Source organism: Lutra lutra, chromosome 6 (assembly GCF_902655055.1).
Source record: "Lutra lutra chromosome 6, mLutLut1.2, whole genome shotgun sequence".
NCBI lineage: Eukaryota > Metazoa > Chordata > Mammalia > Carnivora > Mustelidae > Lutra > Lutra lutra.
The window spans coordinates 60,306,915-60,325,889 of record NC_062283.1 but is presented as its reverse complement, the minus strand read 5'-3'; the positions used below and the strand labels follow the sequence as shown (position 1 = coordinate 60,325,889).

The 18,975-nt window shown below is 45.2% G+C and overlaps 1 protein-coding gene across 7 annotated transcripts in view; it reads left to right on the top strand.

Annotated features, from left to right (window-relative positions):
• RUNX2 (RUNX family transcription factor 2) overlaps positions 1 to 18,975 on the top strand; it is a 227,542-nt gene that overhangs the window by 110,060 nt on the left and 98,507 nt on the right. For 2 of the 7 annotated variants that reach the window (XM_047733195.1, XM_047733192.1), the window contains 2 exons: positions 5,795 to 5,860; positions 7,397 to 11,751. The exons of 3 other annotated variants lie outside the window; for them this stretch is intronic. In XM_047733195.1, the coding sequence (XP_047589151.1) occupies positions 5,795 to 5,860; positions 7,397 to 7,875 (545 nt within the window). In that variant the 3' untranslated portion in view covers positions 7,876 to 11,751. Of the gene's footprint in view, positions 1 to 5,794; positions 5,864 to 7,396; positions 11,752 to 18,975 lie in introns of those variants that run through there. 2 more of the 7 variants (XM_047733193.1, XM_047733196.1) reach the window with 2 other exon arrangements.

Here is an 18,975-nt window from a genome sequence, read left to right as displayed (position 1 = left end):
GATCAGCTGGTCTTCCAGATTTTGTAAGCATGCAGTGGAAAAGTACAATTCATTACAACACGGAAAATAAATATTTATCCTGGATAGTTGAGGCACTTTTCCTCTCTTTTGCAAAACTATGGAGTTTGCTAGTCTGACCTTTCATTATCTTAAAAAATTTGGTTTCACATTCTCCTTTTTGCTGGTTTCTTCTTCATCGGTATGATCTATTACACTTCTTCCACATAGGGTATATTTTTCCAATTATTATCTAATGTAATTACAAGTAAAACTAATTTAGAGATAGATACTGGGTCATTTTAGTGTGAGGGGACAAATTCAGGGAAATTAAGAAAATTGATGGAAAAATCCTTTAAAACCTCAGTTTGGAAAATGCAAAGTACTATTCTGCATATAGTCTAAAATTGATTTTTGGATAATATTTACATAGCATTTCTGCTTCTGTCCTATTGCCTGTTTGAGACTATGTTAGTCATTCATCTGTGAGGCACACTTTTTGGAAGTACCTGTCTTAGCATCATACTATGTAGGTAGGATTTAAAAGAATACATGGTTCTTATCCTTAATTTACTTTCCTTCAGCTGGAAAATGAAAATACTTCTCTAAAAACAATGATAAATACCTTAAAATGCATGGAGCAAAATTTACGTGCAAAAAAGTTCAGGAGGTATATGATTAAAAAAAGATGATGAGACTTTGCATCCTGGGAAGTTTTAATGTATGGGTGAGCTTTAAAGATGGTGCCTGCCCAGACTTGGTCTGGCAGAGAGAAGAGTGGGGGGCCATGAGTCTGGGGAGAGCATGAGCAAAGCTCCTGTGAGGGTCCTGAGTGTATGTCCTGCTGCGAAGAGGACAGTTCATACTGAGGAGTAGTGGGACATGACCTTGGAAAAGTAGAACAGATGACTCTGAAAATATGCCAGTAGCCTCCTCCTCATTTCCTCCCCTCCATGGCTGAGGTGTCCCATCATGCTTTGTGAAAGGTGGCTGACCTTTGCCTGGGAGGGGGTGGTTGTCAGGCTCTGCCACCTGTGTGGCCTGAGAAGGCGATGTGCAAGCAGGAGGTTTCTCCCTGTCCCTATGCATTTCTACAGAATGCAGATTTAAGAACCCTCGAGACCGATCGATCCTCCACATTTTCCCACTGGCAGGCTGAGTCAGAGCAGCAGAGCCAGAAGAACCTCAGATTTACCTTGTGTCTAGGCTTCTGTTTCTTCCCCTGTAAAAGTCACCTCTGATTCTTGATGCTTCTCACGTACTTGCTCTGTCTACTGGTCCAGAAATTCAGACAGAGTGTGAGTTTTACCCTCTGTCACCTTTTTACCTACTCCACATAAATACCACCACCTCGATGACAGCAGGTGCCCTAGGGTCCTGCAGCAGAAGAGTGGGCTCGCTCCCCTCCCCTCCCTCAGGTCCCGTATTTGTGGCCTGGCCCTCTTGCTCCCTCATCTCTTCTCCGCATGGCGCCCGGCACGGACTGGTACCCGGATCCTGGCTCTGAGGGTACTGGGAATGACACCAGCGGAGAGACAGCAGTATCTGTTCACTAGTGGGGATGGACTGTCCGAAACGTGAGGTCCAGTGATGTCATGACACTCAGGAAGAGCTTCGACCACTCTTTAAAGAGAGTTTTATAAGGATGGATTCTTCGGAGTCGTATTGGGATGCTGTTAGGTCTGATGTCAGTATTGCTTCAACGCTTTTTGTATCTATTTTTTTTTTTTTAAGATTTTATTTATTTATTTGACAGAGAGAGATCACAAGCAGGCAGAGAGGCAGGCAGAGAGAGAGGAGGAAGCAGGCTCCCTGCTGAGCAGAGACCCCGATGCGGGGCTCGATCCCAGGACCCTGAGATCATGACCTGAGCCGAAGGCAGCGGCTTAACCCACTGAGCCACCCAGGCGCCCCTGTATCTATTTTTTTAACTTGTCAGAAATGTATTAACTATCCTACAGAGTTCCTGACTCCCAGACTGATTTACTTATTCACTCATTATCTCCATCCATCCATATACATACCCTAAAAAGCAAAAACCAAAACACTTAAGCTCCTGGAGTATAGAAGCAATATGAGAGGAAAAGAAATCATGACCTTTACACCCAGTGCTTTATAGTTGGGAGAGAATAGGCTAAGAAACAGCTAATAATTCAGTAGAGTAGCAACTCTTAAGGGCCCAAAAGAGAGATATGGGAAGGAACTGCTCTTGACACCACAGGGAAAAAAGGAATTATAGAATAGAGCAGGTGGGGCAGGGCAGCCAAAAAACATTGTCGAAGGGGAAGAAGATTCTTCAAGAAAGCAGCTCTGTGGCGAGTTGAGGACTGTACGTTTCCAGAGGAAGAATGCCACGAAGGGGTCAATAACAAGTTCTTGGGCTTTATTCGAGATTTGTCGAAGCAATAACTCCTACCATTTAAAAGGCCCCAATGAAGCTTTGAAGTTAACACCTCATTGCGGGGAGGCATGATGGCTTTTCATTCTGTACACGGATGCCTTCGCGTTGCAGAGGAGGGCAAGGGACGCTGCCTGTGCCAGCTCTGTTCCCCTGGCTTCAGGGCCCCTCTTCCTTTCCTGTGCCTGACCTGTCGCCTCCGCTGGGGTGTGACAATTCTGCTTCAGGCGCGCCCAGTGTTTCCCAGCTGACTGTCCCAAATGGCAAGTGCCCAGTCTGTTACTGTTCCCAGACTCCTGTTTTCTTTCATTCTAGGGATCGCCTTGCCCATTCTTAACCAACCCTGATTTACTGAGTATCTAGTCAGTGAGAAGGTGTATATGAGAGTGCTAGGTAAAGGCCTAGAAATGTCCAGTAGTATTGTGATTAAGCACTGAGCGGGAGACAAACAAGGATTAGACAAATCCTGTCCTCAGCAGCCCACTGTTGAGTGAGGAGTCAGGGATGAGCCAAGGTCACTGGCACTAGAAAGCAATGTGTGAAAGATGCTGGTGGGGGATTGCAGGCCACAGGACCCAAAGATCAGGGATTCTCTTTTATTCGCCCTTGTCTTTTTGGTTTTACTCCTTCCACTATGCTTTCTGCTTGCCCTGATGACCCAGTGGGTAAAGAGAGGCTATTTCCTTTTTCCCTGTAGACCTTGGGGAGGCTGGGGGAGGAAGAGGCAAGACTTTAAAAAAATTTTTAATATTGATTTTATTTCTATTTGAGCTTCCTGCGCATTTTATTAATATAGTCTCCTCATGTATATTAGGTCTTGCTGCTGCTGTGTTAATGAGCAAGGTTCTTGCCACTCTCTTTATGAGAGCTGCATTCCTTCGCAGGCTATCTGACTGTGGCCAGAGGTGCAGATAGCAGAGCCGGAATGAAACACGTCTGTAGGAAACCAGCAGGTCCTACGGGAATCAAACCCTTGACCTCGATCTCATTCACATTATGCCACGAGCGACTGAACTAATTGCCCACGATTTAGCAGATTAGCTCCAACGAGGCCTCAAAGAGCTGTCAGGATATCCCAAAGATAGTAACTAACGCTCCCGGGGGTAACACAGAGGCTCCAGAAGAGCCTATGGACATACTCAGGTCAAGTTAGATTTTCAAGGCAAGAAATGCATGGACCTGTGATTGTGTCAACCACATTCCTTACAGGTCACTATTGCAAAGAGGTCATGACTCTGCATCTTTCAGGCTTTACGATCTGTAGTGTACACTGCTCCCCTTCTCCGGATCTCAGCTTGCCCGTGTGTTAATGGGTTAGCTTAGAATTGCTTATCCAAGCAGTAGGTGAGGGATTTGGACATTGCCATCAGATACCCCAAGCAGCAGAGGAGGGTAAATGGGTGCTATAGGGAATCTGGAGGACATAGTCTAAAACTTTGTAAGTACAAAACTTTGTTCAAGTCTCTTTTAGTTTGTTTACCTAAAAATTCACCCAAGTGTTCTATTCCATACATATCCCATTACTGTCCCATATGCCCTGTCTCCAAGCCGAGTAAAACCAGCCCGTTGGGAAGATGCCCCATGTTTATCTTGGGCTTCAAGCAACTCCTGGCAGTACTGGCTTTATTTAATCAGCCAGTTGGAGGCAGGACTTTTAAACTGGCTCGGGGGAGCTCTGTGCGACAAGGCACCTCCCTGGGGCAGTTACTAAGTTTTGTTTTCACATTTATAAAGTTAGATTGAGGTGTTAGTACTTTTAGAACTCTCCAGGCTTTTATCCGTGACCCCTCAATAAGTAGATAATACATTTTCTTTACCGTTGTTGATATAATATCCAGGTCTTTTTTTTTTTTTTTTAAGTTTATAGTTGTATTGAGGCTAACTAGCATAGTTTAGTAGAAGTAGTAGAAGAAGAAGTAGAAGGCCATCTACAAGGACACCGAGTTCACATAAAAAACAGAGATTAAAATTATGGATGCAACCTTATTTAGTGAAAGGAAATTTAATTATATCATTTGCTTCTGCAAAAATGATTATAAACTGAAGATTAGGAAGGGCTTTATGTTTTTCTTTTTAGAATTCCGTCTCCTCACCTTAGGTTATTACATAAAGGATCTCCTGTGAAACTGTAACGAGTTGTTAATGTCTCTCCATGCAGAACACACTGCAGTATGTTTCAGAAACATTTCTTGGTAACACAACATGATTAAGGGAATTCCAGAAAATCCCATTTTTTGTTAGTTATAAAAATGACTGTATAATCCCTTTAAAGTCCACATTAGCTCTCTTTGCCCAGAAGGAGTTAATCCTCAAGACATTACAGTCTCACATGACTCAAAGTGATTGGTCCACATTCTGTCAGCCTAGCAGAAATTTGTTGCATTGTTTTCTATAAACCACAACCAGAGCTCATTAATTGAAAAATGAATGTCAATTTCCATTAGTTGGCATCTATAAACCAGAAAGGTACAGTGATCCTGGCATGTGATGGGTAATAAAAACATCAGCAAAACGTCTCAGGTAAAATAGAGAAGGTGAGGGGGTAGAGGAATAAATTCAAAACCATATTGGAGTTTACTGGCAGGGCCCCACATCAAGGGTTTTAATGAGGCTTCTGCATCAAAATAAGGGAAACCACATGGAATGTTAATTATGACTACAGCATATTTTAAGTACAGATACCCACGAGAAGCATTTCTTTTTTTTTTAACATGGACAAGCCTGTCTGTGTGAGCTTCGTGCTTCTGTGGGGGGCAAATGGTGGTGTTTTCAGTGTGACTTCTTTCTGTTTGCGATTGTCCACATTATTCTGGTTTCTCTCACATGAGCTGAACACTGAACTTAATCTGTACAGAAGTGGCCTGCCTAGAACTATTCGCGGCGCCAGCACTAGTTCACCTAGCTGCTCTGCAAGGAAAAGGCCCGCCGAGGAACATCTGGGGCCCTCACGTCGTGCGTGTGGCTCCTTCCGCAGAGGGCAGGAGCACGGGGCTTGAGAGACCCTACGCCTCACCTGCTCCCGTTTGCCCTCTGTCAGAATCACTCGGCCCACATTTGAACACTGGAGCTGGTTAGGATTTTGCATCCGGGAGGGGTGAGGTAGAGGCCGTTGGAAGATAGAAGACTTTGTAGAGAGCAGAGAGTAAACTGCCCAGAGTGTGTGAATTTTGGTGTGTCATCTTGAAAGTGTTTGCTTCTGGTATTCGAAGCTGCTCACTAGCTCTTTACCCTCTGCTTGGGGGCCTGCGGATTCCGGGAAAGCACTCAGGAGGGGTGGGAATTTCTCTGCCTCCTCCTCCCCCTCAGACTGTTGCTTCTTCTCCTGTCTCGGAGTTCCCGGTGGTGATAGAGTGGTTAGAGCTGGAAGGGAACTTAGAGTTCATCCCCCTCATTTTACAGATGATGACACTGCCACCTCTGACTTCTGCCTCTGGCCTTCCACTCTCAGTAAGAAGAGCCAGGCAGGTGAGACTTGTTATTAACAATTGCTGGGGGGGGGCTGGGCGGGGCCGGCTGATTGGTACTGTCCGATTTTTGAGAACAACTTTTTTTAAACTAGGTATTGCTTTTTAAATTGTCGCTTTTGATGACAAACGCACATCCTGGCCCTTATGAAGATCCCAGGCAGTGTGCATTTTAACAAAGATCCACAACTCTCAGTCAGTACCTTTAAGGAAAACCATTAGGATCGTCCCTTTAATAAACACTGTAGCATCCAAGAACAAGAGTTCAATAAAAACGGGACTGAGGATGTACCTCCTGACAGAGGCCTTGATGGAGCACTAAGTGCTTTCCCTTACGGATGAAAACTGTAGGAAAAGCAAACACGGCAGACGCAAAGACTTGGAAGGTTTTAGATGTGACAAAATCTTAAGAACGCTGTGATCATAAAAGGCCTTGTCCTAATTCTGTCAATTTTTGAAAATCATAACCCAGTCTTTAAAGATCACCACTCTTAATTTTTCAGGCATTTCAGAACACTGATTTCCACATGAAGTGCTTTATGACTATGGTTTTATAAGTTTAAGCACCAGAAATAGCTACAAAGGAGCCACACTGTTGGCTTTAGAAGTTAAGGGACTTTACATTTTAGAGCAAAACAAGCTTTGCCTCCAGGTACCACTTGGAGTTAGCCTGAAGCTAATTCTATAGGATGTGGCACAGGGGCCTGGTGAATGGATGCTGAGGGAGGCGCCCTCTTCCTTGTCCGCTTGCCTGGCATGGAGCCTCTCACAAAAGAGGCTGTTGGCACCTGGCCTGAATAAGCCCTAGGTCACCCATCAAGGCTCGAGATGCAACTTCTCCCCAACCTACTTATTTAGTTTATGACCCTCAGGAGAATTTCTAAGGGCTAGACTCTCCCCCACTGCCCCAGAAAAATAAGAGAGTTCCAGAATACATTGAAATCTGGTATGATTTTTTTGGCATCCATTACTAAGATGATGAATAAAACAAAGACTATAGGTGATTTTAAGAACTGAAAAGAAGTGATAGGAACATGTTAGGGTATCTTTTTGGAGTTCCTTCATTGACGAAGGGGCCCTGCCAAGAGTACCGATAGCAAAACTGATCATTTTGGGATTTCTTTATATTGGGTGGAGAAAAAGAAACTTGTCCTACTTAGTAAAAACATCTCTTTCAAATACTTGAGGTGCAACGAGAAACAAAAAGGGGAAAAAAAATCAATGAGGATTCAGTCTTAAGTCTGGTGAGTGAATCTGTGTGTTGGGTTGGTTTACACATAAGACCTAGCACACGTTGGGGTTTTTAAAACCCTTTGGGATTCTCTGGGGGGGGGGGGGGTGAAGGACTTAAGTACTGTAAAGTGAAAAAACAAAACTGTGTAGTGACCAGTGCATTTGAAGGTCTATTTGTGGCTTGCTGTTCCTTTTTGGGAAGCTAAAGGTTTTTTTGTTTTTTTTTTTTTCTTGTAAAAATTTTCTCATTATTTTAATTGATATTTACAGATTTTTTCCCCCCATCTTCTGTTATAATTTTTAGGTGCTTCAGAACTGGGCCCTTTTTCAGACCCCAGGCAGTTCCCAAGCATTTCATCCCTCACTGAGAGCCGCTTCTCCAACCCACGAATGCACTATCCAGCCACCTTTACTTACACCCCGCCAGTCACCTCAGGCATGTCCCTCGGTATGTCCGCCACCACCCACTACCACACCTACCTGCCACCACCCTACCCCGGCTCTTCCCAAAGCCAGAGTGGACCCTTCCAGACCAGCAGCACTCCATATCTCTACTATGGCACTTCGTCAGGATCCTATCAGTTCCCCATGGTGCCCGGGGGAGATCGGTCTCCTTCCAGAATGCTTCCGCCATGCACCACCACCTCGAATGGCAGCACGCTATTAAATCCAAATTTGCCTAATCAGAATGATGGTGTTGACGCTGATGGAAGCCACAGCAGTTCCCCAACTGTTTTGAATTCTAGTGGCAGAATGGATGAATCCGTTTGGCGACCATACTGAAATTTCCTCAGCAGTGGCCCAGCGGTATCTGGGAGCCGCATCCCAAATGTATCAATATATACATATATAGAGAGAGTGCATATATATGTATATCAATGAGCTATCTACAAAGTGCCTATTTTTTAGAAGATTTTTCATTCCCTCACTCAGTCATGATCTTCCAACCGTTAAGAGGGTAGAGATACTGAGAAGCAAAAGGCCCGAGAGACACCATCCTATCTAGGTTCCAGGTTGTTTTCTACTTAAAATGTACTTTTACAAACCAAGGAAAAAGGTATTTTTTTGTTGTGTTGTTGTTTGGCCTGTTACCACAAATCATCTGTTCCCATGGCAAGTCAGAGAGGTGGACTCCAGGTTCAGGAGGAAGAAGAGCAAAGCCACTTCCTCTCTGTGCTTTGATACCACACACCCTCGTGGTGGCGGCTATGTCTGGACCCGTGCACTCTGCAGACCAGCTTCCAAAACCGGTCAAGGTGCACATCAAGGGCAAAGAGGGAGATTGGATTATTCCATCACAGTACCATCCATTCCGAGTCACTGTCCCAAACTTTGCTTTCAGACTTGCCGTGAGTTCTCATCTGAACTGTTTGGTTCAGTTTTGTTCTTGGTTTTTTGTTTTTGTTTTTTTTTCTTTCCTACTTTAAGAAAGTGACTTCAAAAAAATACTGATTGGGATAGATGATTTCATTTTACTTTTTTATACTTTTTTTGTTTCCTTTTCCCATTTAACCAAAAAGAAATCCCATCCCTCAACACCACCCCTGCCCTGTCCCTGCACCTTTCTCCTTTTATGCAAAACTCAAAATGGCAATATCTTATTATAGCCATAATGGTATAGATAGTGTTTGCGTTTGGCTGTGTGTTGTTTTCTTTTTTTTTTTTTTTTTTTAAATTATGAATATGTGTAAAATCTGAGGTAACTTGCTAACGTGAATGGTCATATAACTTTAAAGATATATTTATAATTATTTAATGACATTTGGACCCTTGAAACATTTCTTAGTGTACTGATACGTTGACTTCGGTCTCTAAAAGTGCTCTTTATTAAATAACAAATTTCTTCAGTGGGCTAGAGCCATATCTGAAATATTGCTAAGCAATTTCAGTTCATCCAGGCACAATGTGATTTTCAAAAATACGTCCATCTCCAAATATCTTAGATGTAGCTTGTTTTTTGTGATGTATGAAGGAAATGTTATGCTTCGTTCTTTCAGACCTTGGATTGCCTCTGACACAGCTTTGCCTTCTAAAGCAATAATTAGGGATTTAAAAACCAACTCTTAGCCCTGTATCACTCATGTTGCCCTTTATTAGCATGAAATGCTGGAGTGATGTGGTTTCCCAGTTTCTTTTGAATAATGGTAACTCTTGTCATATTAAAAAGACAAGCACAAATGAATCATTGAACTGCAGAAAAATGTTCTGTAGTTTCCTAGTTAAAGCAAAACTCTAAATCTCCAGGCTTCATAGTGAAGACACAGCTTAAAGCCACCCATGTGGCTTAAGGACTGATCATGATACACATAGGACAGTAAAGCCAAATTGCACCGGGGATTCTTAACTAACCTGCCTTACCAAACAGTAAGTCAGGAGAACCCAGATCTGCCTCACCTGAGGCCCCACTGGCAGCTCTCTGCAGAATCTGCATTTAAAGGAGCAGATTTAGCCATTGTCTCATGGGAGCCCTGTCATCTGAAGGAGCTGGAGACTTCCAGCAGATAGCTGAGCTGAGTTAATGTAGGGCCTTGGGGACCCATATCAAACCCCTTGGGGTCAAAGGAAGGCAAGGCCATGTGGAGTTTGGTGTCTACTACTGTGTATGAATTTGAGCAGAAGCCCTCCTGTAGGATGCACTTTGGCCACTCCTGGCGACCACCTGGCAAATTCTCAGCGTGACCTTAATCCAAGCCAGGATCACTCCATGACACCACTGGGCAGATCCCTGCTGGCTCCCTCACAGGTCCGGGGGACCCCTTTGTTTCAGTTCTGTGCCCCCACTGAGCAGAACCTTGTAGAGATTTGTCCCCCAGCCTCTGGGGACCCTTTCTCTGTAGTCATTCCCAGGCCCGCTTCATGGGCCGTCAAGCCTGGTGGGACGGGTGTGTGTTGTGGGGGCATCTGGCCCTGTGCTTCTGCCTGGGGGCCTCCCTTACGACCACCCTGACTCCTCCCAACAAAAGTCGAGGGCAAAACAAAACAAAACAAAACACTGCCTTCTAAAGGTTGTATACCAAGTATGCTTAGATAAATAAGCCACTTTTCTATTACTTAACTAAGATGGAAGTAGTAACTGATACTATTTATTGTTTGTGTGTGGTAGCTTGAAGCACGCCACTGTCCATTTATTTGTTAAGTGTAAAATATGTGTGTTTGTTTCAGCAGCACTTAAAAAAGCCAGTGTCTGGTTACACATTTCAATTTTAATTAATTGACATAAAAATGTTACCGCCAGTGCCAGCTGTACCCTATTTAATAAAAAAGGTACTATATTTGTACATTATTTTTTAATGTTAAAAGGGCTTTTTTAAGTTTACAGTACACATACTAAGTGACTTTAGGGATGCTTTTGTGTTGAAATGTTATTATAGTGGCTGCAGGCAGCAACCCAGAAACACTTTAAAAAGTTTTTTTTTCCTTGGGAAAAATTCAAGCACTTCTTCCTTCCACCCTCACTCCAACCACTCCAAAGGGGGTAAGTCACATTTCTTGGATTGAATTCTGCCCTTTTTCAGCCTGGGGGTTAAATATTCCCTCCCCCTCCTCTTTTTTTTTTTTTTTTTTTAAACCGAACCCTTAATTTGCACTGGGTCATGTATATGATCTGTGATTTCAAGACCAAAGCAAAGCCCGACTATTCCTCCTACCACGGAACCGCGTACTAGCCAACACTCTGTATTTCCTTCAGGTTCAAAGAGCACGGTTCTCTTTGTAGCACAGACATTGCTGGAGTTTTCGGCGTGACCAGCTCAGTCGTTTTCTGTCTGTTTTAGTTGTCTCACAAAGTGTGACCAGTGTCAGGGTTCCAGAACATACCACAGTGTTGGTTTTAGATGAGTGAAATGACTTCCAGCCTGGAACTGAGAGACTCGACCAATGAACTATGGTTTGCTCTTCAGACAGTCTCACCAACCCCCACCCTGCCCCCAGGGCCTTTTAAAAATGAGCAGAGAAATCCACACCGTTAGGGACCATCCATTGCAAACCCAGAGGGGAGGAGATGTGTGTGCTCCTTAAGAGTTCCCTTCGTTCCCAGGAAAGGGACTGACTCAGAGTCTAGGTTAATACATGGAAACACAAAGCATGAGTGAAGACAATAACGACTTTTATGACATTCGAAAGAACAATCATAAATAAAGAGGACTCTGGCAAACCTTGAATTTGTTGTTCTTCAAAAGAGAATGCATTTAAAAAATATTTTCTGTGTGAGAATTTTTTAGATGTTTGTTTACTTCATGTTTACAAATAACTGTTTGCTTTTTAATGCAGTACTTTGAAATATATCAGCCAAAACCATAAGTTACAGTAATTTCTTAGGTATTCTGAATAAAATTCCATTTTTTTTTTTTGGATATGCTTTACCATTCTTAGATTTCTGTGGAACAAAAAAATGTTTGTAGCATTTTGTGTAAATACAAGCTTTTCATTTTTGTTTTTCCAATTGCTGTTGCCCAAGATCTGCTTTCCCTGCACATATTGTACAAATTCTGCTTTGTGCCACAGGCCATGATTGTGGATGAGTTTACTTTCAACTTCAAAGGGACTATTTGTATTGTATGTTGCAACTGTAAATGGAATTATTTGGCATTTTTCTCATGATTGTAATATTAATTTGAAGTTTGAATTTAATTTTCAATAAAATGGCTTTTTTGGTTTTGTTACGTGTGTACTTTGGGTCTTTTCTCAGCCGCGGTTTCTTCTCTAGTCTGACGCTTACTCCTGCCTACACCTGGGCCCTTCTTGGCCCTAGGACTTGCCAGGGCCAGAGGAGAGCGGGGTTCTCTGTGACTGGTGAGAGGTTAAAACATTTCGCTGAGCACTGCCTTCTTGGTTTGTCCTACTCCTACAGAGGTGTGGGTGAAGGATCTAGCAGTGAACTTATTTCCTTGTCAGCCTGTGTCTGAAGGAGAGCGTGCCCACCCCATCCTTGAGTAAAGCCCCTTTACTCTGACGAAGGGACCAGACTGGATATAAAAGATAGTGGGCTCCGCAGTCCAAGGGTTCTAATCTCTGGGCATGTGAGCAGTTGCTGGCGAGTGAATTTCTTCCTGGCTAGGGTCAGAAGATCTCAGGCAGCCCTGCCATAGGAGATAATCTAGCTGCTTCCCACATCTCGTTTGGGTTCTTAAAAACAAAATCAGTCAAAGCTCAAGGGTAAGTAAAAATGGACCTTGGCCTGGAGAGCTGTAACCTCAGAAAAATTCTACTAGGCAGCAGGACTAGGGTTTGGAGATCTGTTTGTTTTTAACGGGCTATTGTGTATTTTTGGTAAGTCCCTCCCCTTTGATAAGGTTGAGGGCCTGGGGTAGAGTGGCTGCTCTTTTTCTGTCCTATGCTATCTGTCCGCCTTGGCTTAACACAGTTCTAAAAGAAGGACCAGAAACCGTGAGGTGGAGATGCTCAGGCGCGGGCCAGTGGACCACGTGACGCTAGAGAGAGAGGCCTCCTTTGAGATCTGCTCATTCTTACCCCTTTGGCATCGTGTTCTGAGAAATCTTGGAGACCGCTAATTTCTAAGACTAGGAGACATCCTGAAATCACGTGGGTGAGACCTAGGCCAGTGAACTTGTTTGCAGCTCTTTGAAGATGTATATTTATTTATCCTTTTTTATTAGACATCTGTGTAGCTTTCAAAGGCATTGCATGGGAGGTGGGCAGAGTGGCTTTTCCTTTCTCTCCAGCTTTGTCCAGCAGCATGGTTCAGGGCAAATGGCTTTACTCCTCTGGGTCTCAGTTTTTTGGCATATGGAGAGGCATTGGGCTAGACCTTGGATTTCTTGACATTTCAGCCTGGAAAGTTCTTTTGTGTGTGTGTGTGTGTGTGTGTGTGTGTGTGTGTGTAGGGTGTGTGGTCCTACACATCGTAGAAGGTTTAGCTGCCTGTCTCTGACTTCTACCCACTAGATGCCGATAGCACTGCACCACTTGTGACAATGACATGTCTCCAGAATGTTCCCTGGGAGGAAAAGTCGTCCCCAATCCAGAACCAGTGGGCTAAAGGCTCTCTCTCAATTCTTCGGTCAGGCTTTCTTGACAGAACTGGTGTGAAAATACACTGCTCGTTATAACAGGATAGCCAGGGGGAAGACCGAGGGCCCTCCCCGGAGGTGGACGTGCATCATCCTTTTCCAGCCCTTCACCTGCTTGTCTCTCTGAGGTTGGGAGGTGTCATGAGTGGGGCTCCTGGCTTTTCTGTCCGCACGTCTCTTCCTCCTCATGTCCAAGGGAACGGCATAGCTGGGGAGCTTTGTGAGGCCCGGATGGCTTGGCCATGTTCATCATGGCTGCTTCAGTTCTCAATGGAAACAAAAGGCGGAGGAAGAGAGACGTTTGTCCAGTGTGTCTGACCCCTTGTGCCCCCTGCCCCCCATAAACCTTATCATCAGGCACTGCTTTGAGAGTGGGCATTTCCTGTTAACTCAATCCCAGCCAACAGTGGCCCAATAAACACCTCAGCTCTCTGCTGCAGAGTTTATTTGGCTGGGAAATGGGTATTGTCATGTAAACAGGAAACCCCCTGAAGTTATTATCTACAGATGCGGTTGAAGAGCCACATGTTTATATTTATGGGATTTGAAAACAGTCTGAAAAGGCAAGGGAGGAGTAGGGGAAGACCTTGTTCATAACCAGTGAGTGAGAGCAGGGCCTACAGATCCTCACAAGCCGGTTTCTCCTTCCTCTGGAAATGGGTGGCTAATAATCACATCACAGCCAAAAGCCACAGCTTGACTGATTCAAGCAAACAACCCTACCGCGAGTATCAGGTAAACTGTACAATCCAGTCACTTGGCTTCCCTGCCCCAATCATTTGGAAATCATTTTAGAGACCAGTCTAGGAAACAATGGTTTGGGGGCATCTACAAAGGTAGGGGGCTTGGGAGAAGATGATCATGTTACCGTCTCTAAGTTTTTCTGGGGACAACTCAACTGCCTGCCAGTTTTAGTGAGCCCAGGCCAGCTTGCCTGTGGGATGGCAGCAAACTCCTCAGGGGCCCCAGGAAGGATGTCTTCTTGCCAGAGCTGTCCAGGTGTTGGTATAGGGAAAGTGCAGGTGGTGAGACAGCTGGACTGCCCACCAGGGCTGGGTACACTGGGTTACTCCAATTCCTTTTCTGCCCACCTCTGCTCTTCCTTCGTTGGCTCTCCCCTCAGGACTGCAGAAGGTGCTAAGCAAGGCCAGGTAGGAACCAATGTGTGGATAGCAGATGCTCTGTATTTGAATTCTGAGCTCTGAGCAAAGGCAAGGGAATCTCTCTCCTCCTTGTCTCCATTTCTGGGTACCCTGATAAGTCTCTCGGTGACTTCCCAGTAGAGGGTACTCAACTGGGAGTCCTTGGGAGTGAAGATGTTAAGAAGCTATGAATTCAGTTATGAATGTAACAAAAAGCAGGGTCCACCACAGAAGAAAAGGGTACTACACTGAGGGCTGTGCGCATGTGTGTGCCTCAAGGGAGGGAGCGAGGACGTAGAGGGATGGAAAGGGATGCCTGAGTAGCCATTCAGGGAAAGCTGAAGTGCGCGCACGCACACATGTACACGCACATATACTCCTCCATACAGCATTTACTTGTCTCAGGTGTTTTTCTTGCAAATCCTACAAAAGAGTACCTCGTTCCATAAGTGGTGAAGAAGCAATTCTTCTCCGTATAGGTTATTTAGACAGAACGAGGGACACCGGATGTTCCCTGAAATGTCGGGGGTACCCTGAAGCTGACATTTAAGAAGGGGTTGTTACTTTTGTGAAGCTTTTATTCAAGAGCTTTTTTTGTGTGACGCAACTGGCCCTGCTGTTGAGACATGCACCACTCATTGGAAAGCAGAAGGATCAAGTTTCTGGAAGCCCACTTAACTTTTGCTAAAACTTATTTTGTTTTGTTTTCTTATTTTGTGGCAATGATGTCTGGCCACTTAGGTTTTCTGGAAAACCTGCTTTCTGTTTTTAGCCAATGCAGCTCACAACTTGATGGCTTTTTTCCCCCCACCCAAGGTCATTCTGTGCCACTCTGTAGCCAGTAGGGAAAAGGGAAGAATTGCCCACCCACCCCGTCCCCTTCATTTTTATAAGGAAATCAAGACCATACAGCAAAATGGTAAAAGAAAGAAAAAAAAAACTGAGGTGGAAATCTGGGGGGCAAGCAAAGGTTCTTCCACACAAGCCCCTCAAGAAGTAGTTTTGTCTGCACAACATTAAATGAGACCAAAACCCAAAATTGTAACCGGGTCTCAGGTGGCCTGTACTCCTTAAGCCTTAGACATTTCTCCTGGAGAACCTGAAGTACTAGAGTGAACTGGGATGTGGAAAACGGAAGCGGGATACAACAGGCTGTGTGGAGTGAGGCGGTTCAGAATCTGGTGGCTTTGAGGGAGAGGAGTACCGGGAACTCCCAGCTGGATGATGGACTGATGTAAACGTGCGAATTGATTCCTCGAAAAGAAGCAAGAAAGCAAGCAATGAAACCCCGCCACACGCATCATCGTGGGAGAATTAATACAACAGTTTTATGTTTAAATCTCCTTCGACATCATTTCCTTCCTAAATGAGGTCATTTATTTATTTTTTTTTTTTAAGAATTCCATCCACCCCTCTGACAGAGCAACAGCTCAGGCGAGTTTCACTTTCTGTTTCTGAGTTTCTCTGAATTCTTCTGCTCCCCCCTCCCAAAGCAGAGGAGCCTTCTGTGGCATCCTGACATCTCCGGGGCGGGGGTGGGGGGGACACCTCAGCCCCATTCTGTCTTCTCTAACACTCATTTCATATTTCAGTCTTGAAAGTCACCCTGACCTTTCCTTCTCCTCAGCCATGTGTGCTTCAAGAGCCTTTTTATGTGCGGATTTGGGGGGCGTAGGGAGTCTGAGTCCTTATCAAGATCTTATTAGTGGTTTCACAGATGAGAAGGGCAGAGATTATCACTGACTGTGACCCTCCACCACGGCTTCTGGAACCTACTCTGTGCTATCAGATTGCGTAGGGCAGGATGGAGGGGCCCACTTTCCTGTCTTGTGGGCACGAGAGGGAGCGAGAAGGACCGGGAGGGAGGCGAGTGTGGAACTTTCTCAAGGAGTTAAGTGGTTAATAGGAACTCAGTTTTTTTTATTGGCTAATAAAACCTCCCAGGGTTTTTTCATATTATATGTTTCCTTCAGGCTCCCAGCCCGATGCTTAAAAAAAGAAAAAAGTCGCAAACAACAACAAAAAGCTGGAACCTAACTACCAGGGCCGTCCCAGTCGTGTTTACTTTTTCATTTCCGCAGTTGTAAAAAAAAAAAAAAAAAAAAAAAAACACCTCCTCTGGTAGTTCAATTTTATCACACGGCAGGAGCAGATCAGTGTTTGAACGGCTCCCGGGCTCCCTGCCTCCCCGGGTGAGGAAGAAGCCCACTTTTGGTCTGGGTTCAGGGAAAAGAGGAGGGAACCGCGAGGCAAATGATGGATGCGTCGGGGAAATTTGGAAAAGGGGGTGGTGGGGGGAGGAGGGAGAGCAGATATTGAACTGCGATACATCTCTGGAATCCTGAATGCAAATGATCTCTGTCCTTTTATTGCCAGTGGTACTGTTCTCCCAACAGAGCAGGATGTTCTTGTTTTTAATAATAGCCAGACCAGATGCTAAATTCTCCTCGGCAACGTGCTGTATAAGTGAGAAGGCAAACAGCTGATTCCTGTTAAGATGAACACCAGGAGAATAAGTCAGAAAGTATGAGAAGTCTCTGGAGGTTTTTGCTTTGTAAACCCCTGTTTGGCAGAAAGATCACAGAACCCGGGCTGAAAACACAGTGTGTTCCTCCTGCACCCGTTCCTCATCGGAGCCGCTCGCTGGGGGCCTCCGGGGCCTCCTGCCTCCGCCAGCCGGCCCTCGCCTGAGCGAGCCAGAGGACTGGCTCGCAGGTTCCCCCAGAGGGGAAGTCGGAAGCCCCGAGCCCTTTGGCTTTCAATGACTGTAGAAAAATACGCATCAATAGGAGGAATTTTTTACTTGCTCCTTGCCATAGAAAATAGTGAAATCCTGAACATGAGCCAATAACTTTAAAATGGCATCTTTGTTCCATCTTTTTCACTCCCTTCTTCCCCCTGTCAGAATCTATAAAACCTCTCAGTTATTATTTTGTTTTAGAATATGCCACACATGTAAGATGCTGCTTTCTTCTCTCCCAGGGAGCTGCCAGAGCCAGAGGCGCTGTGGGGGCTGGTCGGGGGGCGGGGGGCCCGCTGACCAAAGCAGGCAGAGACCAGGCCTTGCCCTGCTGCCGCTCAGGCCACCTCAGGAGGCCGGCCTGAGGTGGCTTCCGCGAGAAAGTGGGGTTGCCCTGAGCGGGGGGACCACACAGAGCCCTCTGACCGTCTCTCTCTGGGGCTTTGCTCACAGGCCTGCAGGAGAGTGAGGGAGAGAGAAGAAAGGGCTGCGGGGAGCAGGTGGAGAGGCGCGTTGTAGTTCTAGAAAGTCCCTTTGCTCCCCTGGCCTCTTGACACCACCCTCCTGAGCCCTCCCCTGCGATTCACAAAGGGGCACGCTAGCTCCCCCTTCCTCACTGTTTTCTTCTTCCCTAACTGTCCTGGAGATTCACTTGGCCCCAGCCTCCCTGAGATGAACATCCTGGGGAGAAAGGAATGGAGGCAGATTATTTACCTCCTTCCCCCTTAGGATGGCACTGAAGGCCATTCTTTTAATTTCCTTTTGGGGGAAAAGTTGGATTTGGTACTGGTGGCAGGATCAAGTAATAACAGTAAGACTCAATACTTAATTTTCACAGCACACTTGACTATAAGCCTGGTGCTTTGCTTGGTATTTCACGTGCCTTGTGTCAGACTTCCCAGGAGCCTGTGAAGAAGTTAGTACTGTTTTTATCCCTCTGTTTCGGATGAGGAGATTGAGGATCAGACTGGCCCAGGGTTATACAACTATGAAGACTCAAGCCTCCATCTTCCCAATTCCAAAGACTACGTTCCTAAGCTAAAACTTGACACGCCATCTCAGTTATCATCCACATAGTGAGAATTAAATGAGTTAACGAGATAAGAAAATGCCTAGCACATAATAGATAGATGGAACCCATTATTATTACTCATCATAATTAAGACAATTATATTAAAAAGTGTAAATAAAATTTTCAGATAGTGTGTGAATCACCAAAGAGCTGGGGCACCAAGTGGAATGACTTTTTAGAAACTATTATTTTAGATGGCTCAGTCAGTTACGCATCTGCCTTTGGCTTGGGTCATAATCTTGGGGTCCGGAGATGAAGCTCCACCTCAGGCTCCTTGCTCAGCAGGGGAGTCTGCTTCTCCCTCTCCCTCTGCCCACCCCCCCCCCCAATAAATAAATAAAAATCTTTTTAAAAGAACCATTATTTAAACGGTTTAAAAAATGTCACTCTTTGAGAGAGTAAAGTTTAAGAGAGAGAGAGAAAGCACAAGAGAGTATAAGCGGGGGAGGCCAGGGGAGAGAGAGAATCTTAAGCAGGTTCCACACTCTGCATGGAGCCTGGCATGGGGCTCGATCTCACAACCCAGAGATCATGACCTGAGCGAAAATCAAGAGGTGTACACTTGACCGACTGAGCTACTGATAAAAAAGTATTATGGAACTTAAATCGGCAGTATTAGCCTCACGTAATAGGAGAAATATCGAGGCCAAGAAATTTCTGTCAACATCAACTCTTACCTTTCCAGGAGTGGCTTTGGGGTCTGTCTCACCACCTGACAAAGGGGCAGCACTGAAGGCCCCCATATCTGAACTGGCATCACTAAGAGGCAATGCTGTGTAGTGGAGACAGCTGATCGGAGGCCCAAGGCTTGAGGAAACCCAGCTGCAGCCTGAGATAGGACACTGGTGTGTGTCAAGCTTTGCACACACGTGTCCAGCCTGGAGGATCCTGGGAAGGGGG